Source organism: Magallana gigas, chromosome 5 (assembly GCF_963853765.1).
Source record: "Magallana gigas chromosome 5, xbMagGiga1.1, whole genome shotgun sequence".
Classification (NCBI taxonomy): domain Eukaryota; kingdom Metazoa; phylum Mollusca; class Bivalvia; order Ostreida; family Ostreidae; genus Magallana; species Magallana gigas.
This window is the reverse complement of record NC_088857.1, coordinates 46,580,763-46,608,639: the sequence shown is the minus strand read 5'-3', so window position 1 is coordinate 46,608,639 and position 27,877 is coordinate 46,580,763. Positions and strand designations below refer to the sequence as shown.

Genomic DNA, 27,877 nt, shown 5'->3' with positions numbered 1-27,877 from the left:
AATTCCCACGAAGTACTTCAGAGAGAGCTGTTAATTCCGAGAGCACACAATTCAAACAGCCACATCAACGAGAGCAGTCATTCCAGCTTCACTCTTCATCACATGTTAGAGCCAACACTGAAGTGCTGCTAAAAACTGCTGTGACACCAATTTGGTATAGAAATCAAGAAGTCAACTGCAATGTATTGCTAGATGAAGGAGCTCAAAAACTCATTTATAACTGAGGAGTTAGCACAGAAACTTGACATAAAATCAACGGGATTTATCACTCTAAAGATTTCAGCATTTGGAGACAAGAACAGTGAAGTTCATAACCTAGAGAAAGCTACAGTTCAACTAGAAACACAAACCGGAGAGAAAATTCCAATGGAGGTCATCATCATTCCAACAATAGCAGCTCCAATCTTCAACAGAGCACGTGTCAATATCAGGGAACTCTCATACCTAAAGGGATTGAAATTGGCACACCCAGTCAGCTCAGATGAGCAGTTCCATATTTCAATGCTAATTGGTGCAGACTACTATTGGAGCATAGTAGGAGACAGAATCATCAGAGGAAATGGACCCACAGCGGTCGAATCAAAGGTTGGATATCTTATATCTGGACCTATCCACTCATCTGGAAAACAGCATTCAGGGATGTTCCATATTTTGGCAGATCATAAAGTGGAAGAGGTTGACCTGGAAAAATTCTGGAAAATTGAATCCATGGGAATTGATGATCACAGTGAAGAGATATTATCAAAACCGATTTGGTTTGACTTTTCCTATAGCGTCACGATCATTTCTGTCAGCTACGTCATGCATAAATTGTACACGCCGCCGGTGTGAAAACTATATGATTGGTTAACTCCTATTTTTAGGCCGAGTTATCAGTATACGCTTATGCAATGCCAGAGCTGAAGGATTTCTCAGAACAGTTTATTTCCCCCCAATATTATTCATTCAAAAGCGACTATCCCGTTTGTTTAAATTCTGTGCTAAACTCTCTCTCTCTCTCTCTCTCTCTCTCTCTCTCTCTCTCTCTCTCTCTCTCTCTCTCTCTCTGTGTAAACGGGCGTTAAACCATAGCCTCAAGCTACGGTCCAGAGTACGGCGTTATAAAAAATATAATATTTAAAAGTTGCATGTGCTAAGCGATGATTTCATGTAAATACCGTTAATGTATAATGCACATGTATTACCTACTAACTTGCCAGTCAAAGTGATAGGTATGAATTCCTCGATTTCTACACCTTTCGATCGGCAATCGACAGTCAATAAAAGTATTGAACGATGGTGTGAAAGAACGAGACGGAAGTGGAGAGTGCAAGGAGGTTTGTACATGTGCGTCTTCATTAGGCAAGTGTCCGATTCGTTTCTCTTCTGTTGCCCTATCACTTTCGGTGTAAATATATATACTAAAATATCCACAAACCATTTACTGCAGATTTCTTTATTTTACCTGTCTCTGAACCCCCGATCACCCGCTCCATACATGAACACTGGTTTGTTTACATACATAAAAAATACAGTTCTTGATCCGCTTTCCGAGTACGGTTAAAGGTTGTTTAATAGGAGAAAGTTTGGGGCGGGTAAAGCTACAATTATTAACAGTAGTAAACTAAATGAAGAATTATTTAAATGGATTATTTGCACAAAATGTGGTATGGTATGATGTAAATATTTTTTAAAAATAGTGTTATTTTTATACGCGGCAAATTGCCGTAAAGTTTTTTTTGTACATGTAAGTATTGTATGCACTGTAGCTTTATATTTTCTAACCCAAAATTTATACACAGAGCTACAGCTATATATGTTATGTACCGTATGTATTGTTTTATCACAAGTGTACACTTTCGAAAAATAGCCCAATTTTGACAGTCACGAGTACCCATGTGAGTTTTTCATTCTCTGATATGTTGTTGTTCTGTCCGTGCATAATTTAGTCTTAGTTAACCAGCAGCCAATCAGCAGTAAGCTGAATCCACCAATAAAAAAAACTGTGGTTAAGGTGCGGGTATTGTTTATGTATGACGTAGCTGAACAAGTTGAACGCGACGCGATCGGAAAAGTCAAACCAAATCGGTTTTAGTAATAAAAGGCAAGGAGAAACTCTTGAATTATGCTGCTACATCAATCGATAAAGAGGATGGTCATTATGTTGCTAAAATCCCCTGGAAAGAAAACTATCCCTGCTTACCTACAAACTACGAGATTGTGAAAAGAAGAACAGAAAATGTTATTCAGAGATTAGCAAAGGATCCTAAAATGTTAAAGCTGTACAGTGAGATAATACAGGATCAAGCAAACAAAGGATTTATTGAGAAAGTTGAAGATCCAGAAAATTCAGGAAATAGAGTCCATTATATCCCTCATCACCCTGTGAAAAAGGACAGCACTACAACCCCGATTAGAATTGTGTACGGTTGTAGCTGCAAGGACAAAACTGGACATGTTAGTCTAAACGACTGCATAGAGCCATACTCCCCTATGATGAATGACATCACGTCAATATTGACCAGATTCAGACTGAACAAGTTTGCAGTAACAGCAGATATTGAAAAGGCCTTCCTTCAAATTGAGCTTCACCAGAAAGACCGTGATTCAACACGATTCCTTTGGCTTAGTGATCCCGGTAATGCATTGAGTCCATTGACAACTTACCGCTTTCGATCTGTCCACCTGTTCACCTTTTATCCTCAGCGCTACTCTGATAAAACATTTTCAAGAGAATGCAAATGAAATTTCATCTCTTCTTGAACAAAATATCTATGTTGACAATGTTTTAGCCAGCTTCCAGAGTGAGGAAACAGCTTTGAAATTCTACAAAGAATCAAGAACCTTACTTGCAGCAGGAGGTTTTAATCTTCGTTCCTGGAGCTCCAACAGTGAGATGCTACAAAACTTGTCTAAAGCAGAAAAAACAGCGGATGAAGACTCTGTCGTTAAAGTTCTTGGAATGAAACGGAATCCACAAGAAGATACTCTCCAATATGCAAAGAATGATACTGGACAAAAGAAGGATCGTGTGACTACAAAGCGAGAAGTATTGAGAGAAACATCAAAGGTGTTTGATCCACTTGGATTATTAAGTCCTATTTCTGTGAAGGCGAAGATTTTCATGCAAGAGTTATGGAAAGATAATTTGAAATGGGATGAAAAACTGCCTAAGTCTATGCAGACTACATGGAGAGAAATCTCATCAGAAATTTATGATGCACTGGACATCAGAATAAACAGAAATAACAGTTCATCAATTGATTGTAGTTGTGATTCATTGCACGTTTTCTCCGATGCAAGTCAGCAAGCATATGGTGCATGTGTCTATTTGTTATCAAAGAACAAGATAACATTACTTATGGCCAAAAATCGAGTGCCACCAATCAAGCAGATCACACTTCCAAGACTAGAACTCATGGGAGCGCTTATTGGAGCAAGATTGGGAAAACATGTAAAAGAAATAACTGGAGTTAACAAAATCTACTTTTGGTGTGACAGTGAAATTGTATTTCACTGGATCATTTCACAGAAAACGGCAAACAGATTTGTAGCAAACCGAGTAAATGAAATTCGGGAGATCAGCGAATCTTCAACATGGCAGTATTGTCCAACATTCTGTAATCCTGCTGACTATCTCACACGAGGAATTGCTCTCAAGAAATTCAAAGAGGATGCCCTCTGGTGGAATAGACCAGAATGGTTAATGGAACCCCAAAAATGGCCTGTATGGGATGGACCAACAAAGGCAATATTATGTTCCACAAGCACAGAAGAAGAGAGTGATACGAGTCATCAAACGAAGATTCAAGATACTGTAGACATCAAGACTGAAAGTATACAGTCAATACTGAAACTTGAAGATAAGAGTTCACTCATGAAGTTAGCCAGAGCTGAGGAGAAGTCAAAGACTTTCTAATTAATTTTTTAAACACAACGCGAACCTATTATGAACTTTTAATGTTTTTTTACATTGTGATTTAATTTGTACATTTTGCGGCCCGGAGTAAGTTGGTAAATATCTTATACGACGCCAAGGTGCATGTGACGTTGTGAGACATTGCTATTATGACGTCATCATAATATGACGTCATGGTAACGTTACAATAATATGTTTATGTTCAGATCAGTCTAGATAAACCAGTCAAAGCGTTCAGATGTGTTTTCGTTCTATCTGACTCAAAGACCACTATACAATCGCGAAAGATAGGGTGCTTTCTATTATGTACAAACTCATGAAATAGCACCTACAAACATTCGACCCAAGTAAGACAGAGTTGTTCCCCAAGTGTTTGAATGCATGAGAATTCATATGCTGGGTAACAAAATGAAAGTGCACATGAAAAGTGTTATATCATACAATTAAAGGTTTAAATATTAACCAAAAATTGTAAATCGGCCAGGTTCCTTCGAATTTCTGGGATCAACCTTCCCATACTCAAACTTCATTGACAAGGTTGCTGTGTTTAAGTCTTTTTTTAAATTAAAAGCTATCGATATACTATTTTATTTAAAAACTCTCAAGTTTTATTAAAGACATTTGTAGCTGTATGCAGAATTAATTTTCTTTTCTTATAGCTGGTGTAGAAATAACTCAATTGGTTTTTGTGCTTAATGTCTAGGCTTCCGGAAACATCGGCAAAATGTCAGACAGAGATCGACAAAATATTTGTTGTTTATTCACGTTTCACGATGTATTGTTGTCTAAACTTCAATTTTATTACATAAAAACAAGTTGTCATGTATTAAATTTTGTAAACTAAAAAAAAAAAAAAAAAAAGACTTTAATAATGTTTTAAACTTATAATGTTGTTAATGTAGCTAATCCCCAATCAGAGTACCCCTTGCATGAATAATTGACTAAATAAACATTATAATGTTAAACTATCTATTAAGTATCATGATATAAAGAAGCGGTAGAAAAATGTGAATAATGTTTTGAAATCATTGACTTTTTAGTAGGCAAAGATGTATATATATTAAAGATTTATTAGTGTTTTCATAAAAAAACCTGTTCCAATTACCTGCAAACAGAACAGTCGAAACACTAAAAAAAAGTTTGTAATTTTTTATTCAGCTGCAAATAAAAAAAATTAACTCAAATATGATTAATATAAATTAACAGATTTTCATTCCTGACTGCTCCTGCATGTACAAATATCCAAATAGTTTATTCATATATATCAGTTCTAAAAATTGGTTAAGGAAGAAAACCCGGTCACAGTATATACAAAAAGATATGGTTCAACATACAAAGGCCATTACTTGTGTAAAGTGTTATTTTCCCGCGCTTGCACGGGCTATCATCTAGTGTACCTAAGTATTCTAAAAACGTATTAAGATACAGTTTATTTAATGCAGACACTGGAACCTTCACCTTCAAACAAAATCAACTGATTTATATATGTTGAATATAGCTTAAACCATGTTAAACAGGGTAGGTCCTTTTTAGACGGAGGATCTATGAGCCTCCTCTATTGCTACCGGTCAGCTTGCATGTGACGTCGATAATGAACTTGGTGGATTCGACGGACACCATCTAGCGGCGGAATTTGTGATATTCGTTTAGGATTCATAATACATTATAAATAAAAAAATTATTTACAATTATAAAATATACTATAAATGGAACTATACATATTAATGAAAAATCACTCTTCTCGTAAATTTTGATTACGTCAAATGCACAACAAGTATTAATATGCATGTGTCTGATAAATATTAATGATGTTTGGGATTCACAAGCGATGTAATCGTAAAGTGGTTATTACTTTTCAGACGGAGACTCAATGTATAACAGTATACCGGTATTGTAAATGTCTTGCCCGTGACGTCAAATAATAAGGATCCCTTAATAACTATCTAGTGGTGGACGAAATATTGACTAATTATGAAATTCAATGAATAAACATGGCGGGTTCTTTGTCTCAATCGTACATATTGCTTGCGCATTATCAATTAATCCCCTGTGGAGACGTAACTTTCTATATAGCTACACCCCCCCCCCCCCCCCCGCATCCATTCATCAACATGATTATTCAACAAGTTACGAGGAAATTTGCGATTTAGGAGTTACGACATGCAGATAGGGCCCGTTTCATAAAACGGTCTTACGCTTTGTCGTAAGTTAGGAATATTTAAGACTTAATTATGACTTATGACTTACAAATCTTTGTTAAACGGGCCCCTGCTCTGTGAAGTGTAAATATATACCACCAAGTACTGTCAACCGTGATCGTAGTATGGCATGTTTTCGTTTAGTTTTACCTTACTTATACTTTTTACGCCTACTTTCGTTTTCACTATTATCAGTAAAGTGTTTTGGCAGGTAATGCATACTAAACCTAATGAAACAAATAAATTAAACATCCATATGTAATTCTTTAGCGAAAAAAACTCAGTCGGTGGTGTCCCTTCTAAGGTGCATATGTAGAGTACCCAGGCCACATAAAGACGAGAGTAATCCTGCATGTTTAGCCAGCGCTCTCGAATTCAAAGTGATTTAATTGGGAATTCAGCAAGTTTTTTACAAGCTGATAACCGTGTTGCGCGTGAAAAAAGTGCAAAAAAACATTTGAAAGAAATGTTTTCTTTTAAAAGTGAATTCGACAACATTTTTTTTCAATACATCGGAAACATGAAACATATTCATGTCACTGAACATTATAACCATTATATGCATGAAAATTTATTGTTCTATGTCAAAATTTCTTTTTACATGTATAAATGCAATACAGCATAAAGAAAATACAATATGTTTTATATATTGGCAAGACGACAAAAAGAATACCAAGGTTTAAGTTATAACATAAACCGGGTTAATAATTAGGCCCCTATACTTCCCCGAAGAAACATAGCATTATTTAGCCTGTAAAAATAGAAATGATGCTAAAAGGCTTTCGTAGTGATGGTTAATAGCTAGCACACAACCGCTCAATGTCCTTGACCTTATTGTAATCTAAAAAAGAACATAAACGTCCGGGGCTGACTCACTCGAAAGATAAAGAGATACCGTATTGCACGTGCAGGTAAGGTTTTAAGTATTACCACCAAAAATGGAAATATATTTTCATAAGTTGCTCTCTCTCTCTCTATCTCTCTCTCTCTCTCTCTCTCTCTGCTTAAGACAGCTATATTAATTAAATTCTACAAATTGACCTACTTATCTACTTTCATTTTAATTGATCGCAACACCGAACCCGATGCTTTTTGTAGGGCATTTGACCATTAGTTTTTAGGAAAGAAGTAAAAACATATTTACATACACTTTCTTTCCTCCAATTAAGTTATCTAGCGGCTTTAAAATTTAAACTTACTAAATTCTCGTTATGCGTAATATTAAAAACTACTCCTACTCCTTGATCTTTTGATTATCCGAAAGGGAATTTCGTAAGAACAAAAACGTCTAGGACTGACTCACTCGAAAGATTAAAAGATACTTCACGTGCATGTACGTTACTGGGTAGTACCACCATAATTGGAAATATACTCTCTCTCTCTCTCTCTCTCTCTCTCTCTCTCTCTCTCTCTCTCTCTCTCCTGCAGTATAAAACACTCTTTTAAAAACTTTTTTTTAAAGATCAAAAATTGACTGACTGCATATGCGCATACGATTTTGTACGTCGGACGATAGAGACAAAGCCTTTAAACGTAGGTGTCAATAATTCGCGGATCACGATTCTTTCCTCGGGATGGGGGGGGGGGGGGGGCTGGAGGAGAATCAATTGTGTTGGGGGAGGTGGAAGCGAGGTCTATTGTCGGGTTATTTTACTGAGTTTTATAACTTGAGCTTTTTTAAGAGCTGGGGTCTGATCCGGATCCAGATCGAGCTATGCTGCAGTGACTAGACAGAAAGATGCTGACACTCAACCTTTTGAACGTAAAGACTGTGCTGGTGGCCCTTACCGTGGGGCTGATTGTCTACTTAATCAGGAGGAGGTTCATCTACCGGTTACCCCCGGGACCTTGGGCCATCCCTCTGATTGGAAACTTTGAAGGTATAATTTTGATGGTTGATATACTATAGTATCTACCTAATAGGTTTCACTGTTTGACACATGGTTAACCCACGGTCGGTCTAGCTTCTCGGGTAAAAAAAGCGAGACCAAACGTGGGTTTTCGACGATGTTCAAAGAAGAATACGTTGACTAGATTCATGCTTCAATAAGCAAGCTCCTGTACTTTATGGCCTATACTTTCAAGCAACTGAAAATCTAAACTAACTTCTCAATAAAAATGAAAATGCACTACAGATCTCTAATATTTATGTCATAAACACCATATGCAGGTAATGAAGGTATATTGCTACATAAGTAAGGCATCATGTTTGTTTTAGTAGAACCAACTTAGTTTTTGTTAGAATTAAACTGTGTATATAACATACACATACGTGCAATTAAATTTCAGTTTGAGACCCATTTGGTATGACAACTTGCCGATAAAATAATGTTTTAAAATTGCACACTCAATTAAAAATATTAGTTTTACTTATATTTGTTTATTTTGTACTTATTTTCATGACTTTGCATACATATGTCTTTCGTCATTTTCATTTTAATCATAATGAAAGAATGGCATTAAAAAAACTAGCGGTGACATTTCAATGTTACCAAAATTATTAAATTTCTAGCATATTTCGAAATCACAGATTGCAGTGTCTAAATAATACATTGCCTATGAAAATCTTATATGTGTACATTCATTACAAATTACTGCATGAAATGTCCTGCTATTTTACAGCTTTGCTTTGTGCCCCATAGGTTAAACGTCAAAAAAGTGAAAAGTTGTGTTTTTCGACTGATAGTTGAAGTCTTATTATTTCAGCAAGGCAATGCGAAGAGACAAACAGATGAAAAAATATATGTCATTTCATCTCTTCTATTAGATACCAACTATTGTTTATGTACCTGGATATTTTTTTCAAATCTCGATTAAAATGGCATGGCAATTATTATTTACTCTATATGAATGTAAAGTTATTCAACTTTATTGTTTTTCCTTGTGTTAATTTTAATTTGTATGGTCTATATTTCTAATAAATGTGTAATTGATAAATAATTCGCTGATTTTTACAGATTATTTCAGTTTGTATATGTTTGGTCATTTTTTCAGATATTGACCTTTGACCTATAATTGTTTTAAATTTAGACCATAGAAATTTCTACAACCGGATGAAAAGTACTGTGTGATATCATATCTTTCCATAAAAGTAGGTAGGGACTGGTACATTAAAATCAAATTTTTGATGGTTTTGTCACTCCACTACTATGCGTTTGTTGTATTTATACTCTATGTGAAGAAACTTAAAAACCATGTGAAATTACAATGTCCGTCTATTTGTAAATATACATGTATGCATGTGCCACTTTTGTGCACGGTCCATATCTTTTAAAACAGAGGCAACAATACTTGCTGAAGACCCATGCAATGGCATCTCATTACCCTAGCCTATTCTGAGATAATTTGACCAATGTATAATCAACATGGTATTCATTCAAGTGACCCACCAATGGTATCGGTTCGCCATAAGGAGTGCTAGTATTAATAACTAAACCTAGCGAATTCAATATCCATCTTAACTCAATGTTAAGGTTCTTATTCAGAATAATATATGCCATTTTCATTCTTATAATTGCAGTATACACTAAACCTTTAGTGCACAGAGTTATTCTACAACTGTCGAAGAAGTATGGTCCAGTCATTCAATTTTATTTCGGTAAGTTTTTACTTGTTTTGGACATCATAAATCAAACATGCTCGTCCATGTGTTCCATGTGAAATGATTATTTCTAATGATCATGTTCCTTCTGTTTATTGTTTTGTTTTGAACATATTTTATTGACTAAACAAAAGGATCAGAAACAAGTTCTAACAACTTACAAGTTCCTCTCCTTAAATATAACAATAGTTGTCATGCATATGAATATAGAACAAAAGAAAATATAATATTGATATACACAAAGAAATATTATTTAAATCTCAAGGATTCGTCAATAAATTTTTGTACAGAAGCAAAAATGCTTTTGTTGATATGTAAAGGTAGGTTGTTGTTGCTATATAAAAGTAAATCAGTATCAATATTGACTAAATCTAACATAAACAATTGATCAAACATGTTGTTTCTCGCTCTAGAGTATTTTTTACAAGAAAAAAAGAAATGATACACATCTTCTGTTTGACCACATAAACACAACGGATTATTTATAATATTACGTTTACAAAGATCATAGTTTAATACACAGTTATGTCTCAGCTTTGTATGAATAATGTTGGTACAGCGTTTACCAAAAGAAAAATAAATAGGGGGTTTCGTAACTTTAGGCATATGTTTGCAAAACAAATTGATTGAGGTGGCTGTTCTGGCTTCTATATTTAGTGAATTCCATTGATTGACAGCATTGGGTACAAATGATTTTTTAAGTAAGTCTAACCTGCACTTAGGAACATTAAACTGATCCTTGTTTCGTGTGTTGTATCGCGATATATTTTCCCTCTTGTTAGGAATAATATCACATAAATAATCAGGCAGACTCCCCATGTTAAATTTGAACATAGTTTTCATCTTGGCGATGTATCGTCTGGTTTGTAAAATTTCCCACCCTGTTTCTAAGTAAAGCGATTCCCTTGGTACAAAAATTGGCAACCCAGTGACAATTCGTGCAGCTCACAATTGAACCTTTTCAAGTTTGTCTGCATCATGCACAGAACAGCCATCCCACACAATCGACGCATATTCAAGGGTAGGTCTAATGAATGAAATGTATAATTTAGAGAGATGCTCTCTACCCAATTTATACATAAGTTTTTTTAAGAGTCCTAATTTTTTGTATGCAGAGTTTACAATACCATCAATGTATTCAGACCAGCTGAGATTTTGCGATAATAAAAGTCCTAAATGGCGATGGGTCGAGGCAAACTCTAGTCTATCGCCTTCAAAAAATAATTTAGGTAAAACAGAGTTATGCTTCTTAGTAAAAAAAACAACCTTTGTTTTTGATGAATTGAATTTAAGAAGCCACTTTTTGGACCACGATTCCAAAATTTTTAAATCATGATTTAAAATATATTCAATGTTAAGTATGTTGTTTGAAGAATATTGAAGCGAACTGTCATCAGCAAATAATCTACACAATGATAACATATTAACCGCCACATCATTGACATATATCAAAAATAAAAGAGGTCCTAATACAGATCCCTGGGGTACACCTGCTGAAATTTCTGATTTGCTTGACAAAAGATCTTTATACATAACTTTTTGGGACCTTTGACTTAAGTAACTAGAAAACCACTTAAGAAGATCTCCACATACTCCATAGGTTTGTAACTTGAATAAAAGGCCGCTATGCCATACTCTGTCAAATGCCTTTGACAGATCACAAAAAATCATACATGAAAATTTACCTTCATCAATATTTTGAACAATGCTGTGATACGTTTCTAGTAGTTGATAAACAGTGGAATGACCTGGTAAAAAACCGGCTTGATATCGATCAAATAAATTGTTCCTATGAAAATAGTTGTACACATGTTTAAAAACGATTCTTTCCATAATTTTACTAACACATGATAACAAAGATACCGGTCTATAATTAGAAACCAATGACGGATCATCTTTTTTGAATAGAGGAATAACGTGAGCAATTTTCCAAAAACATGGAAAAGTATTATCAACAAGTGATCTATTAAATAACAATGTAAGTGGTTTTACAGTAGTAAAAAGGGTTGCCTTCAACATTTTGTGGCTAACCAAATCAGGACCAATTGCTTTATTAACAGGTAATATTGAAATAATGTCTAACACTTCTTGTTCATTTATATATTATTACAAAGTGTTTCTCTACATAAACTATACATATTAGGTAAAGCCGCATTCTTATTGTCTACAGAAGAAATAGAAGAAAAATATGTATTAAGAGATTCGATCTTCCCAATATCTGAATAAACAAACTTGGTTGTACCGTTTACATTAGAAATTTGAATAGGTGGTAATTCCGTTGAAAGCTTCATATGAAATGAGTCTTTCATCAGCTGTTTATTGTATGCCCTCATCCTTGTTGTTTGCACACAGGACCTATCCCAACTGTCTTTCTAAACAACTATGAGGTTGTGATAGAAGCCTTGGTGAAGAGAAAGGCAGATTTTGCTGGACGCCCCACTTCAGTGACATGTGAGCGTGGTTTCGACTTCTTTCAGGCAACAAATAATACGTCTTGAAATGTAACAGAGTAATTTACCAAAGAAAAAAGGAATTAAAAAATGACAGTTTTAAAGAAAGATATATACATTTAAATCATTTGGTGGTTCATGCATACAGAGAATAAGCAATGCAAAATTATTAACCGTCAGTGTTATCCTTTCTGCAGAAAAAATACAAATACGTAAAAACCCTGCTTATATTTTTTTCTTCAATCATGCTACGTTCACACCCGCAGAAACCATCAACAGGACATTCTAGTCGAAGTGCTAATTAGTTCTAGATTTGTTTTGTTAAGTCTCTTTGATCAGCGAGGGATTCAAGGACATAGCTCTGGCGTCCTACTCTCCTATGTGGCAGTATCACCGACGTGTAGCCATCAAAGCTTTAAGGTACATTTTGTTGCAGCGCACTCTGAATGTTTTTTTCTTTCAAAGTTCATTAAATTTTAACCACATCAACCCACTTTGAAAAGCGTGACGATTGGTACGAAGTCAACGCAGTTTGGAAAAAAAAAATCAAATTTGGCCATTAAGGAACATCAAAATGTTTTACTATGATACATACAGTTAACGCACTTTGAAAAAAAAATATGTTTAAATCTAAATCAAACATTTTGGGATTTAAATTTAAATTATATGATAGATAAATGATTTGTATGATTTGTAAACACTAATGAATATGACTAACTGTCTTTGACAACGAGGAAGGGACATCCAAAGATGCACTTATACATGATTCAATTATTTAAAGGTAAAAAGTCTCCAACCCTCATATTCCCTCTCAAGCATAAAACCATAGGGCCCCGCTCCGCGGGTGACATATATTTAAAAGTCAGTCCTTCTGGCTGTGTAAAAAAAGTTTTGAAAACAAATATCACCTATAAATCTTTATTCTTTTTTTTTAATATAAAAATGGTTAAAATATTTTCCCAACCCATTCGCTTAACACCTCCCCCTCTCCCCGCAAACGAGAAAAGAATGCCATATTGAATAAATGCATGTAAGAATACGCCTACTTTTTTATGTTATTATGTAATTATGTTAATTAATGTCAAAAGTGAATACCACTAGGTTTGAATTCCAGAAATTATCTACAAGGAGACTTGCTTGAGAAACTTACACAAGATAATATGAAAAAAGTGATGAACATGATGGCGGCAGAAAAGGGTCCCATTGTAGTAAAATCTCACATGGACAATATAGTCTTCTACCAGCTTTTTACACTCTGTTTTGGAGAAAAGTGAGTATAATATATACTATTGCAAATTTGAGAGGAAAATGTTGCTTTTTAGTATTTATGATTTAGTACTTGAGTTTTCGCGTCTTCTGTGAAATTCATTCAGTTGTTCACAGTCAGATAACATCCATAATTTTTTTTTACAATAAATAATAAGAACATTTCTTAAATCATTTAAAGAAAGGAGATCGGCGACCCGGATGTAGAGTTCCTGCTCCGAGAAAAAGACAACGTGAACAAAGCTATAGGAAACGGTCTCCGAGAGGATTTGCTACCCTTCCTAAAGGACGTGTACCCGTCCAGGCGTTACGTCATCATCAAGGACGCGGTGGATAGGGCGTTTTCATTTATGTATAAACTCCTACACGAACACCAGGAAACGTTTGACCCAAGTAAGGCAGTGTTGTTCCCGAAGTGTTGGAATAGATAATTTAAATTTTGGGTAACAGAAAACAAATCTGCCCACAACAGATGTTGTGTCAAGGGAAAGGTTTTAACATTTCCACAAAATCTATATCAAAGAGGTTGAGACCAAACTTCCCATGCCTCAGTTTCTTGTTTAAGTTTTCAGTTTTAATTGCATAGCAATATAATTGTATCATATTGTTACGTTTTCCCAAACATAAAATTTAACGATTTATTTCAATATGCAAACAATATACATATAAATTTTCTTAGAATTTCATTTTTGATTTATAGATAACATCCGAGATCTTACCGATCATCTTCTACTAGCAAGATCCGAGGCGGAAAAATCTGGAGACAACGAATCAATGGAGAAATTAAATGATACTTATCTTGTACAAACCATTTCGGATATCTTTTTCGGTGAGAACTTCATATCCTATCCACAATAATATTTGTTTGTCTATTTTAAATATAAATTATAAATACTCAATAAGGTTCAACCCTAATAATGCATGATGTTGCGCGTGTTTTAAAAACACACAAAGTATTAGCATTTAAAAGATTTTATTGTCATGATTGCTTTTTTTTATTTCTCCAGCTTTGTCTTTAGTCAATCTCTCTTTTTTAAAAATGGCTTTGGTCACTTTTCAGCATGTAGATATAGACGCCCTTTACTTTAGTCTACTTGTGACGTAATACGTTACAAAACTTTTGATATATCAAAACTGTCTTTTAGATTAATATTTTAACTGTATATAGAACTTTTTTCCTTTACAGCTGGTGTAGATACTACACGAATGACCCTAGAATGGTTCTTGTGCTTCATATCTGGTCTTCCGGAAATACAGGCAAAATGTCAGGCGGAGATCGACGAAACAATTGGTATTTTTTACAATTTACGACGTGGTTTCTTATTAAAATTTGCAGTTACACCAATCAAGTATATTCAAAATTAAGAAATTGACAAAACTATTATTAACACTTTGAGTAAAGTAACTGATAAACAAGTTACCCACGTATATCTATATTTCGACATGCTTGCATAGCGGCAATAAAAATAATAAGTATTACTTCAAGAGGAAATAGGAAAATACAAGTACCTTTTTTTTAAATCCTTGACTTCTGATAGGGAGACGTTGTCCATCCATCGCCGACAGGCAGTCGTTGCCTTACACCGAGGCCTGCCTCTACGAGACAATGAGGTTGGGAGTAATAGCAGGCCTGGGTTTGCCACATCTTACCATCTGCGATACACACGTTGGTAAGTTGTGGGTTTCAGTGCTTGGTTTTAAGATGTATCTTATAATGTTATTTCATTTATCAAAAACACGTGCAATAACAATATTTGCACAAATATTCACTTATTTTTGAAAGGATGGATAGGCAAGTGTAAAACTGGTTTTTAATTACCTATTTTATAAGTATGCATATTATCAATACCAAATGCACGAACAATACAAAACAAGAATATGAAATAGGAGATGGTTGTCAACGAAACTGAAATCACAAATAAAAACAAATATAAATATATTTGAAAATTACTCTCTTTCATAATGTCTAGTAATGAATTACAAGTTAGGTAACTTTTTTTGAATTTTAAAAAGGTGGGTACGACATTCCAAAAGACACGGTTGTCCTAATCAACCATTTTGCACTCCATCGTGACCCTAAATATTGGAAAGATCCCGAGAAATTTGATCCGCTCCGTTACTTGGATGAAAATGGTAAAATGGATCCTACAAAACTGGACAGTTGGCTACCATTTTCTGCTGGGAGGAGGGTATGTCTTGGAGAATCTATTGCAAAACCGGAAATTTTAATGATGTGCGTCCATCTTCTTCAACGGTTTAAAATATCACTTCCGGAAGGCGTCAAACCGAACTTTGTAGGTGTGCATCGTAATGTTTTTGGAAGCGAATGTCCCGCCGACTTACGAATTGTCGTAAAGGAAAGATCAAATTAAAAGATTAATAACATACCTTTTTTATGAAAAATTGAGGTGCCTTCCTATATATCAAATTGCACTGTGGACTTTAGAACCAGCTGTTTCGTTTTATTAAGTGATTTTCTTTTAATTAACTCATGTAGGTTTTATAGAGGAGAAAGGTGATATTTATGATATATTATTAATAAATGATATGAAATAAATATTGCAGACGTCAAATTGTGTGAATCTTGTATATCATTAACATATGAAGGAACGCTTCTCAATCCGGCCGTGCATTCAAAACGAATTCAAACATATTGATCAAGAATTTTAAATAGGCTGATACACTAATTATGATGCTTCAATAGAGCATACATGTATATCTTGCGAAACTTTAACCTTTTTATATGGAGAAAATATATATTATTAATAAAAAAAGTCACAACAAATAAGAATTTGTTGCGGGGGGAGGGGGGATTTAACGCGATATTATACAGTTTGTCAAACTTTTCTTGAATTTGATAAATTATATTGTCGCTTACTAGTATTTGATGGCACTATATAAGAAGCAAGGCAAAGTCGTACTTTTTTTTTCTTAACATTGATGACATGTATTGTGTGTCAAGATAACGCAACTCACATTTATATTAGAGAAGTTTACACTGTACATGTATAGAGCGAGGGAGGGAGAGAGAGAGAGAGAGAGAGAGAGAGAGAGAGAGAGAGAGAGAGAGAGAGAGAGAGAGAGAGAGAGACTGGACCCCACCCCTTTAAATTTCTAATTTTTTTTTTACATAGTAAAGTTACCAAAAAGGGCCTTGGGCTAGTAAAATTAATTTAATTTATCAGTCTCTGTTTCACAGTTGCAAAAATCCATTAATGAATTTCCGTGAATCATGTGCTGGCATATTATATGTACATGTAAATTATATATAGCTCATAAATTATATTAGTTGTTTTTTACTTACAACTAATCATAATTGATCTTAACGCTGAAAAATGATATCTAAGGTAAAACGTATTTAATAAGTGCACTGTTGAATGTCAAAACACACCAAAACCATGTATATATAACACACTTTTGCATGTGTAAAAAATAAAGTCAAGACACTACCCCGCTCCATTGAACACAAATCGCCGTTATCATCTGCGCTCAAATGAAAACAGCTCGCCGCACATGTAAAACATTTATGTGTATATAGCAATTCATCATTTAAAAGGAAAGGGGTGGCTTGATAATAGAACCCATCTTCATCTACATCATTGCCAGATAAGATAAGTATTAATTACTCGTCAAAAATACTGTTTTCATCAACAGATAACTTATTCGTTTAAACAAATACACTGTAGCTAATTTGTCCGATCAAATTCTAGTTTGTCCGAACTAATAGCTAATTCCTCCAAACAAACACTAATTTGTCCGAACAAATTTAAACTCATTCGAACAAAAAACTAATTTGCCCAAACAAATACTAATTCGTCCGAAAAATTCCTAATTCGTCCGAACAAATATCAAATTTTTCTGTTCAAGTTCAAGTTCTTTATTCCGAGAGACAAATGTCACATAGGTTATACATATGAACATATGAATGACTGAATGAATGAATGAATATACATATTAAATAAACAGTGAGAAAAACAAAGTGTACATAATCAATTTGGATAATTCACACGGAGAGTTCGTTGCTTGTTTGCATAATATAAACATTTACCTAAATTACACAGTTCTTTAGTATTAGAGGTAGATAATAACTGTGTAACTTTATAGACACTTGGTTTTCGGGAGTATTATTTTTTAATATACATTACTTATCTCTTAAACAACGAAGTGATGGACAAATAAGTAAAAAATGGAACTCATCTTCAATTACATTAAAGTTGCAAGATTCACATTGTCGACAATCACGTGTTAAATTATCATACCTCCCTGTTTCAATCTTTAAGTCATGTGAGGACAACCGTAAGCGTGTAATTAATTTACGATATTTTACATGAATTGGTTTCTTTAGGTAAACTTGTAAACAAAAATGATCAACAACATGTTTATATAATATACATTTTGATGCATTGCTTATATCGTTAACAACTTTTTGTTTAAAGACATCACACATTCTATTAAATATAATATCTAAAATAACAGATTCTTTCATAGTACTTCGATATAAATCGGCTAAGCCTAAGGTGGACAATTCTTTCCTAATATTTGAAATCCATATGTCATTATTTTTCACCATGTCTTCGTAGCATGCTTTTAAAATACAGTTTTTACTGTTTCTTAATTTAAACCAGTACTGAAAATTTTTTTGTTTCCTGAAAATCTCTAGTGGAAATCTACCTACTTCATAATAAACTGCACTGTTGCAAGTATTTTTTCTGACACCCAAAACCTTCTTACAAAACTTTATATGCACTTTTTTACATCTTGACCTTTATGGAATCCCCAAATTTCAGCACCATAACTAAGTACACTTTTTACATAAGTATGAAAAGCATTTAATTGAGTTTCAACATTAAAATTCAAATCTTTCATTTTACTAGATATGCTGAACATTGCTTTATTTCCCTGTGCTGCAGTACTTTTGTGTAATTGGAATGTTCAATGTTAAGCCTAATTTTTCATAACTAATGAAAAAATATGTTTGCATTTGAAATATTATTTATCGAATTTTTAAAGGTGGGTATGATGTACCCAAAGAAAATGTAGTCTTTATCAACCGATATGCCGTTCATCAAGATCCAAAACGGTGGCAATATCATGACAAGTTTTAATCCATTTTGATATTTGGATGAAATGGGCAAAGTCGATCCTGTTAAGCTAGAGAGTATGCTGTCGTTCTGAACCGGAATAAGAGTGTGTCTTGGGAAATGACTAACCCAAGCAGAAATCTCTTTGATTTGTGTAATCTTTGGCAACGTTTTCAGATTTTGCTTCCGATGGACGAGGAACAAATCTTTGAACGAAAACACAGCATTTTCTTTGGTACAGAAGAACCATTCGACCTGAAAATTGTTGTAAAAGAGCGATTCAAATAAAATATTCATTCGAGTACATGTATTTTGTTCTCAACCTTATAAACATTGCAACGGCTGGCATCAACAATCACAATGTGATATGTACGATGCATAATTTAACTGTCTACTACATACACTAACAAATACTGTGGTTTCATCAATATTCGTTGAATACCAATTTTCGAGGATTTCGTTGTTAAGTTGATCCATGAAAATTAATGTTCATTGAAATGCAATTTCTACTAACACTTTGTATTGATAGGATCGTAAGCCACGAATTTTCGTATCCTTGAAACTGTGATTTTCATTGAATCCACGAAAAATTGATACCCACGAATATTAATGAAACCACATTATATGCCATTCTTCGTGTAGCGATAAAGAGCATCATTGCATGTGCTGTCTATCCTTGTACATGTAGAGAAAAGAGGCATTGCCGCCTATCGTAGTATATATACAGAAGGCATGTACAGGTCACTATTTCAATCAACATTTTAACGAAGTTCTCGTGAAGATTTTTGTAATGGTTAGTATAAAGCGTGGAAAGACGAGTATCAACAAAAAATAGGTAATAATTTCACAAGGAACGAACTTCCATTTCTTTTAAAATTACATACCTGTTTATATTCGCATTTATTTCATACATTTATTGTGTGATAATGTATGAGAATGTTCGTTCGATATTTTAATTCAAGTGAAATCTCAGAATGTAGGTTATCAACTCTGAATTCTTACGGTAAGGGGTCAACGCCGAGTGGAAGAGCATTTACTATTATCACATAATGGCTCATACGGCGATATAAGTAGGTCATGAGTCAATAATGTAAGTTTTGAACTTGTAAATAATATAAACGAATGAAGTATATATGTTTATAAAGTATAAACTACTGATTGTTTTTATTTGTTTATTGCAGAACATTGTAGTATTACTATACGTGCGTTTTCGTAACTGCCGCATTTGCAAAATTTTAAAGCGACCAGCTGTAGAGGTAACGTACAGGTACATGTAATTCTGTATTTTATGAAAACGTGCCGTTTAATAACGTATGTGTGTGAAATATTTCCGATATGTCTATATCTAGTTTTGATTATTCCATTTCGAACAGTATTGCATGTACATATATATAATATGCTCTTAATTTGAAAAAATCTTGGTAAATAAATCATATTTCGAATACGATTTTTCAATATAAATTATCAATTTCACTTTTATGTTTTATGTAATTGACAATTACATGCAAGTCTCTTGATGTCAGCATTTCCTGAAAATGTCTAAAATACGACATTCCACCAAATGTAAACTTTTGCCAAAATACTTAAGTTACTCTGCTATTCAAAATTGCAATTTGCATTTTGTCTAAATTTATCTCTTGAGCTGTCCTATGCACTCAAAATGGTATTTGTGGATTAAAGAGCTATTTTAGGTATAAAAGTAAATCCAACCTTTGACGCTTGGAGGGGGCAAATTGTTCACAAAAAGCATTGATGGGTCAAACTAACATTTGGAACACGGCAACGAGACATCTTTTATAACATCCATGTCTGGTGTCATTCAAAAACGTTATCTGTAATTCTAAACTTTGCATTCAGTACATTTGAATTTAACTTAAACTGAACAGCATGTATCTTCACGTTTCGGCGCACATTAAATACATTTTCTTCTTCTTATTTTACATACCGATATCCAACAAGTTAAGGTAGAATTTATCTAACATGATTTGATCCTTGATAGTATCAATAGTATTTACTTAAAGAACCTAATGCAGTCAACAATGGCTGACGGGCTTGTTGTCCTCCATTACCAGTTATGAATTCTTTGTATCAAACGGACGATTGTTTGTAAACAATACACACTAGTTCCTGTTATCGGTATTTCTCAAGTAGGTAATCCTAAGTTACACTACCTATCTCAAAATAGGACAAATATTACTCTTAAACGAAATTAGTCCCCGGGGGTCTTGTTTGTCAAATACGGGAAAGAAAATCTTAAGGTTTTCACTCCACACCAGAAATGACTCAACCTTTGTTTGAAGAACTAGATTAAGGATTTATATAGAGCTGTGAGGTTTGATAAACAAATTTTATCAATTTCTATTCATTTTACAAAAAGAGACATTAGAAAGATACAGATAGACGGAAACCCAATAATCTCGAGGAATACAATGCTTCGATCTAAATTGCACCAAAATAATTTAAAAAGTGTAAATAAAGAGAGAACACTATAAAATTGGTAAAATGTTTATCTCAATATGGTTAATGTGTGCATATGATACGTTAGTGATTTTAACTAAATTAATATAGTTCATAGTTAAAATTAAATATGTTTTGATCAATTGGAAATATGTAAAATATCCAAAATCATGATGGTTCTTTGCTTTATTTTAAATGATTTATCTTGTTTCGTGAGCAAAACTCCTATCATTAAGATATTAGGAATCTTCTTTTAACTCAAAGATGTATTTATGCTGGTATCTTAATAGGGGTCTATTTTAGTAAGGATCAGAGAAGGGACTTGGGAGTTTAATTATAAAGATAGTAACTGTAATTTAAAAAGGGTGAAACTCCCACTCATAACTATTAAATTCACATATATTTAAGGTACTTCCTCAAAAGTAAATAAAGTATACACACGAGGGGAAATTGGCGACCACTTCTGGATAGCTTGTTTTAAATGCATGTAATTTTCTTCGTTTATGTAGGGGCACCTCGCAGAGTTGAAGTAGAAAATAATAAAATTCAACTAAAAAGTTTAGACTGATATACAATAAAAAGAAGACACGGACAGGAAGAGTTATAGAGTTGCAATGAGTGAATTTTTACGGGAGTCTAATGACAGTAATCTTTAGTGGCAATATTTGTTGAATTTAAGATATGATTATAATAATACCCTTTCAAAGTTTGAAATACAAACATCTTACCCAGATATAATCATTTTGTGTTGTCTACAGAAAAGAAGAATTCTCCACGAATCCAGGACCAACGTAAACAGTTGATAAACGCATATGGACACAGACCAAGGGTCATCAAATTCTTATCAAATTGATCAAATCGACTTTATCAAATACAAAGAGATGAGGACAACAACATGAATGTACGTCATTGAACTGCACTTCACTTTGGTGAACCTCCTCTGAGTACAGAGTGTGACTGATATACATGTACCTCGGTATGAGGACAGTACTCTGGTAACGACGCAAAACAGTGACGCAGTATCATTTACAATGTCACTCAGTGCGAGCATAGTTTTGTTTTTCAAAACAAACTAGCTTATCATAGGCTTTCAAGATAAGATTTCTGACAGTTACTCATTAACTTATAGACACACGATGAAAATTATTTCATTTACTTTCATGCCTGTCTGCCTTTACCGCATAAACAATAACACCCTTTCAGGAGTAAAATAAGTCATTTATTACAATAAATAATTAATTACAATAAACAAACACAATCTAAGGATTCACATATTGTAAAAGTTATATACGTGTGAGAATACAGCTAATGTTCATGTATCATATTCATTTACTTTTACACGTTCTATCTCAAAGATGAAAATTAGGCATGTTTTGTAGAACATAAATGACTAGATTATTAGTTAAAGAAATCATGCCAACTGATGAAATATGTCCTTTAAGAACACGTTTCTTTTCAGACTGATCGAACCTATTCACACTTTGGAAAAGTTATTTCTCTTTGCAGTGTCAACATAAAGGTCCTATGAAAAAAAATCCCCCTTTCACGCTACCAATGAACCAAATATTTGGGCGTCCTGTGATGAAATCTCATAGAATTCACTTATTTTCTACGATATGTGGGTTGTCCCATCTTTGGACAATCAAAACAAAAACACAGCGTCAACGGATTTTTATATCAAATGTCAAAGTTACCAAATCTCTAACTTTGAAAAATCTATGGGTTTTCCCCAAAAAATGGCGACCAAGGGACATAACTTTTGTTAAATGGTGATTGATAGCTTAACACTTAAAATCCATTTTCATCTTTGTCTTCATATTATGATATACGCAAAACAAGGATGAATGCAACACAGACTTTCAACATAATGTTATTGCAATATCTTGCACTTTAGTGGTACGTACATGTAACAGATATAAGAAATGCACCAAATGATTTAACTTTAAGAATTTGTGCTATCACTCTGAGTAAAAATGGATGTCGGTCAAATACTTGAAGACTGCAGAAATAGTTCTTTGCACTTTATGACAATAAAACGGTGACCCCGTTGCAAACAACATGGTCTTCTATTCTAGACAGATGTGTGTCCGAGTTAATTTGTTCACCGTAACCTCGGTTACCCTTGATTCGAGTCATCCAATCGCGTGAGATAAGACAGAATAAGCCCAATGATAAAATGATTTCCATTCCAATATAAATATCGTCTCTCTAGATACCGAGACGCTAAATTAATTGTATCTTGTGAATGCGCATGTGCCTAGAAGAGTTATAAAAGGGTAAAGTTCTCAAGACAGAGTGCCACATCGTCATCATGTTGTCCACTACCAACATCGTCCTCTGCTTCGCTGTTGTCCTGGGTGTGTCTGCTGTCCCCGGGGTACGTTTGTTTTTTAATTCTTATCATTTATATTCTGCTCTTATGTCGCATTATGCATTCACTAAGGATGCCATTAGGTACTGTTCTCTTGTAACTTTGATTGTACATATTAAATTTCAGCACTACTGTAATACTTTTTGCAGCTATCTTGTTAAATGCAAAAGCGGCTGATGAATGAAAATAATTTAGAAACTTTCTTGTTTACAAATACGTTTATGTTGCACATACTATTCTCATTTTAAACAAAATTTCAATCCAAGCTGTATGTAATGTTAATGCATTTCTTTCAACTCTTATTATAATAACTGAAGCTTACGTTTGTAAAATTTTGCTGAATCCAATGTTTCTTAATATAGAATTCACTAGAACACTTTAAACACCGTATAGGTAAAATAAATTGGATACAAATAGCTTGCTCGGCATATCTTTGCAACGAATGCCAATACGAAAGGCAATTGGTTAGAAACCAAGGAATCAGACGACCTGGCTTGCCATTTAATGTTCTAATATTGCGATCACCTAGCGTCTTGAACAAATGAATCTAGGTCACGTTGAGACAGCGTGTTCTTAGTGACCTAGACGTTTCGTCACTACGTCTTATCATTTTAATACTAATGTCGACCTAGAAAAAACGTCCTTAAATGGTTTATCTATACCTTATCATGGGCAGTAATATCAAAGAAGCACTCGATCAGTACTTTTGATCTTTAACTTTTCAAATCCTTCAAAGTTTTACATGTGAAGTCGGGAAAAATAACAAAAGTGTTATAGAAAACTTCAAAATGACCGCAGCGAATAACCATTTCAGCACAATTTTTTGTACTCTATGTTTTCTATCATCTTTAAATACAATTTATTTAATTATATTTAGTTTTTGTTTTTTCTTTTTCATAGCAACTCAGAAATATTATCACAGACAGCAGCAGGCTATGGGCAAATGGAAAAGTCCCAGTTGCCTTCGACGTTAGTTTAGGTAACTATTCATTTATTTAATTATTTATTCATATTTTTTATATCCAAGAAACGTTATATAATAGTACATCGCTATAAAGTATTTAGCTGCAATAGAATTGTGTTTGTAGTTATATTCATAAGAGGATTATTTTGTTAGATGGATCAATGAAAGAAAAGGTCCTGGCAGCTATGCAGGAAATCTCTTTTTCCACTCACGCCAATGGTATGCCGTGTGTCCAGTTTGTTCCTAGAACACAGGAGAAGGACTACGTTGTTTTCACATCAGTTGTCTAGTGAGTGTCACAGTCTTTAATTTGACAAGTCAATGTATCAACAAATACTGAGGGTTTTTTCTTGTAAGATCAAAGGTGCTTTTAACATGAAACAGTCATACATTACTTTTATAGAACTAAACGTTTTAAAGACATATGAAGATAATAAAAAAAGGGAAAGGGTAAACCATATTTGGATGATTTTTTGGATGATTCAGAATGCTTGCTTTCCAATTCAACATTTGCCTGTTTAATTTTTAATAATCATCCCCTGTTGTTTACAGTGGATCTGGAGACAGCTTGCCCGGCCGTCTTGGGGGTGTCCAATACGTCCATCTGTACCGTGATGCCGCCAAGGCCGACATTATGCAGCTCATCATGTACTTGCTCGGCTTCTTCAATGAGTTCCGTCGTCCCGACAGAGATAGCCAGGTCATGGTCCACTACGAAAACATTGCCCCAGGTAATGATTAAGTCTTATTAACTTACTCCCCAACTGATTGTGTTAAACCAGAGGGAAAGTTTCTTTCGGATTTTGCATTGTTTAACGACTGAAATACGTTATTTTGTCGGCAGATTCTTTTTTGAACGAATGAGTGTATATAAAAACAGTGAATCATTTGCGATGTGGCTTTGTCTTGCAGAGTATCGTGGATTCTTCGACATTACTAACGACACAACATTCTTCAACTACCCATTCGACTTTGAGTCCATTACTTTCTTCTTCCCATACGCCTGGGCCATTGACCCATCCAAACCCACTCTCACCCCCAAATACGAGTCTGTCAGCATTCCATACAAAGTTTCTCTCAGCAAATACGACATTCTTAACATCCAAAGAGAATACAAATGTGGAATTGGTAATAATTATATTCGTCTATCACAAGACAAGACTTGTAGATTAATATTTATCACTACAAAAACTTTTTCCATTATAAAATCATATGTAGGATTATATATTGACATCAATTTCTTCCTATCCTTCAATGTAATTTTTGTAGATCCAATAATGCGGGTGTTGCATCATCTTTTGATTTGCACCACATGCAAAATTTTGTACATGTCTTCATAATAAATTACTGACTGTGTATATAATATAGCATCTCTATAAAAACCGCCACATAAAGCAAAGCTTCAATAGTGTGTATTCTGTTTCTATTACAGATAACGGAAACAAGATCGACCTTTTGGACGGTACGTTACATATGTAAATTTATAAGATTTAATGTTCAAAAGATATTTTTGAAGCTTGAAAAGTCTTTGAGTAAGAATAACAGGGTTTTTACCTTTCTGCAGGCACCGTCTCATACTGTAACTTTGAATTCGATCTGTGCGAGTGGACCCAGTTGACAGATGACGATTTCGACTTCCAGAGAATGAAGGGACCATCTCCTCGTAGCAACGTCACCGGACCAATGGCCGATTACAGCAGTGGAACAGGTAATTGTCCCCTAAATAAACGAGGACGCATGCAAGGATCTTATTAAGTTTCCGGGGACGGGATAAGGAATGTCTGAGGAGGGATTTTGTTAAAGGGAGAAGGTCCAAGGCCTTTTTTGAAAATTGCACGTCGTGAATTAAACGAATTTGAAGTCTAGATCCGCAAATGCCTTGGTAAACAAGCGAGATTGATAGTAATAACCTTTGTAAATTTAATTTTCTAGGCTACTACGTTTATGCTGGGGCACAGGGTGAACACAACGAAGATGCCCGAGTTATCTCCCCTGTTCTGAACGCCGGTGAATACTGTCTCCGATTTTACTACTTCCTGTACGGACAAGACATTCACAAGTTCAGAGTGAACACAAGAGTTGGAGATAGAGACACAGTTCTTGATTCTTTGGAGGGCAACCAGGGAGGAAGCTGGCACACGTACTCTAAAGATATCACCATGAACACAAAGTTCCAGGTTGGTTGTCTATGTCAATGTTCGATTCACTATAAAGTGTGCAATAGACTATCAATAATTTTTACAGAGAATGTTTCGTGTTGAATCACAATTGCAATTATATTGATACTTTTGGTATATTTACCAATTTGCATTGAATATTCAACACCAGTATTGAAATAATAGACAGTATTAGTTTATTTGAAAGAAAGTCTTTTGCTGTTGTTGTTTTTTTAATAAAGCTGAGATTTTTATTAATTTTTCTATTCATTTATCAATCTATAGATTTTCTTGGAGGCCATCATTGGAGGAACAGACAACGGAGATATGGCCTTTGATGATGTGTACATCTTCCGTGGACGCTGTATAGCTTAGACATTATTCAATATGATATAGACTCTTCCTCTCCACTCTTAACTGATCAAAGTCTGTTTCTATGCAGTACTTGTATCTTAGGTTGCGCTTGAGTTTGTGCTAAGATTCTTTACGTAAATGTGTTAGAGTTAAAAGGTGTCTTGCGCCATCATATCGTGTACATTTTCATCGAATATTTTTTTTATACAAATGAATCTTTGTTTCAATAAATGAAGATACAAATAAATGTGTTTTTGAATTTTTTTTACATGAAGTTACAAGTAGGTCAATACGCGTACGGTTACAAGGTATTAACTATAATTTTTCACCAGTTGGATATCAGTATGATTATTAATTTAAAAATGAGAACGTTTCTTGATACTAGTATTTCGAATCTTATAGGATATAATTATTCTTATAGAAGCAAATTCTTCTATGCTTACTTCAGACTTATATTAGTTGCTCTTTTGTATGTTTAACGTTTTAAAACTTCAATATTTCTCAGTATATATTGTAAATAGAGCTCGACAGACCAAGCATGTTATTAACTCACAATGCAGATCATCGATACCATAAAATATATGGGTCATTGTAAAAACATGCAGCCTTTTGCATTAAGGATAATTTAAAGGGGGTATTTTTTTTGGGGGGGGGGGGGTATCTACAGTACCATTAGATTTTAGAAACCTTAAACGTCATTATTGAAAAAATAAATTGATAATTTTGCTGCTTGAAGTATAAATAAAATATTATTCGCTATGAGATTCCAGTGAATTTATGTTGTCAATAAAATTTGCCAACGTCTTTAACCTACAATATCATCAATGAGATTGATGTTTTTGCTCCAAAAATCACCGATATATGTTCGTCCCAAAAGAAATCGTCATTATATTGGTGGAACATGGCATATTATCCAAAACTATCGTTAAATACATTAAATAAATGATATTTTACGAAAGTTAAAATTTTCCAGATCACAGTGACATCATTCACTGCTGCTGAAAAGATAAACGTATCAGTGATGACATCATTGAGAGAGAGAGAGAGTATGACAGAAAATATTAGTATGCTCAGAAAAATA

At 34.0% G+C, this 27,877-nt stretch overlaps 3 protein-coding genes and 1 long non-coding RNA gene across 5 annotated transcripts; 3 read left to right on the top strand and 1 right to left on the bottom strand.

Moving 5' to 3' along the window:
• Nucleotides 1-192: 192 nt before the first annotated feature.
• Nucleotides 193-3,898, top strand: LOC117693163 (uncharacterized). Its single transcript, XM_066085256.1, has 3 exons — nt 193-727; nt 2,129-2,617; nt 2,772-3,898. The coding sequence occupies exons 1-3, from the start codon at nt 193-195 to the stop codon at nt 3,896-3,898; spliced, it is 2,151 nt and encodes a 716-aa protein (XP_065941328.1).
• Nucleotides 3,899-6,866: 2,968 nt separating this feature from the next.
• Nucleotides 6,867-15,986, top strand: LOC105346187 (steroid 17-alpha-hydroxylase/17,20 lyase). 2 transcript variants are annotated; one of them, XM_011454681.4, is made up of 11 exons: nt 6,867-7,007; nt 7,779-7,976; nt 9,617-9,694; nt 12,050-12,148; nt 12,474-12,567; nt 13,262-13,417; nt 13,595-13,806; nt 14,114-14,242; nt 14,600-14,704; nt 14,952-15,083; nt 15,427-15,986. In XM_011454681.4, exons 2-11 carry the CDS (start codon nt 7,835-7,837, stop codon nt 15,783-15,785), a joined length of 1,506 nt encoding a protein of 501 aa, XP_011452983.3. In that variant the 5' UTR covers nt 6,867-7,007; nt 7,779-7,834; the 3' UTR covers nt 15,786-15,986. The 2 variants fall into 2 exon arrangements, with proteins under 2 accessions (XP_011452983.3, XP_065941964.1); XM_066085892.1 differs by having other exon boundaries at nt 6,962-7,003.
• A 1,379-nt stretch (nt 15,987-17,365) lies between these two features.
• LOC136275836 (uncharacterized) lies at nt 17,366-21,908 on the bottom strand. The gene is made up of 3 exons (XR_010714334.1): nt 21,680-21,908; nt 20,205-20,326; nt 17,366-18,749 (listed from the first exon to the last, which is right to left on the bottom strand). It is a non-coding gene; the product is annotated as an uncharacterized lncRNA (long non-coding RNA).
• A 1,264-nt stretch (nt 21,909-23,172) lies between these two features.
• Nucleotides 23,173-27,043, top strand: LOC105346200 (meprin A subunit alpha). The gene is made up of 9 exons (XM_034446790.2): nt 23,173-23,328; nt 24,223-24,301; nt 24,440-24,575; nt 24,839-25,017; nt 25,199-25,414; nt 25,719-25,748; nt 25,851-25,994; nt 26,219-26,463; nt 26,728-27,043. Exons 1-9 carry the CDS (start codon nt 23,263-23,265, stop codon nt 26,815-26,817), a joined length of 1,185 nt encoding a protein of 394 aa, XP_034302681.1. The 5' UTR covers nt 23,173-23,262; the 3' UTR covers nt 26,818-27,043.
• The last annotated feature ends 834 nt before the right edge of the window (nt 27,044-27,877 follow it).

What these genes read in the sequence shown, in the direction of transcription:
- LOC105346187 (XM_011454681.4), top strand. Translation starts at nt 7,835, where the DNA reads ATGCTGACACTCAACCTTTTGAACGTAAAGACTGTGCTGGTGGCCCTT. An exon ending in AGTCATTCAATTTTATTTCG is followed by an intron (nt 9,695 to 12,049) that starts GTAAGTTTTTAC and finishes GTTTGCACACAG; the next exon opens with GACCTATCCCAACTGTCTTT. An exon ending in ACACTCTGTTTTGGAGAAAA is followed by an intron (nt 13,418 to 13,594) that starts GTGAGTATAATA and finishes AATCATTTAAAG; the next exon opens with AAAGGAGATCGGCGACCCGG.
- LOC117693163 (XM_066085256.1), top strand. Translation starts at nt 193, where the DNA reads ATGAAGGAGCTCAAAAACTCATTTATAACTGAGGAGTTAGCACAGAAA. An exon ending in CATGGGAATTGATGATCACA is followed by an intron (nt 728 to 2,128) that starts GTGAAGAGATAT and finishes CAATCGATAAAG; the next exon opens with AGGATGGTCATTATGTTGCT. An exon ending in CCTTTGGCTTAGTGATCCCG is followed by an intron (nt 2,618 to 2,771) that starts GTAATGCATTGA and finishes ACAATGTTTTAG; the next exon opens with CCAGCTTCCAGAGTGAGGAA.
- LOC105346200 (XM_034446790.2), top strand. Translation starts at nt 23,263, where the DNA reads ATGTTGTCCACTACCAACATCGTCCTCTGCTTCGCTGTTGTCCTGGGT. An exon ending in CTACGAAAACATTGCCCCAG is followed by an intron (nt 25,018 to 25,198) that starts GTAATGATTAAG and finishes TTTGTCTTGCAG; the next exon opens with AGTATCGTGGATTCTTCGAC. An exon ending in AGAATACAAATGTGGAATTG is followed by an intron (nt 25,415 to 25,718) that starts GTAATAATTATA and finishes TTTCTATTACAG; the next exon opens with ATAACGGAAACAAGATCGAC.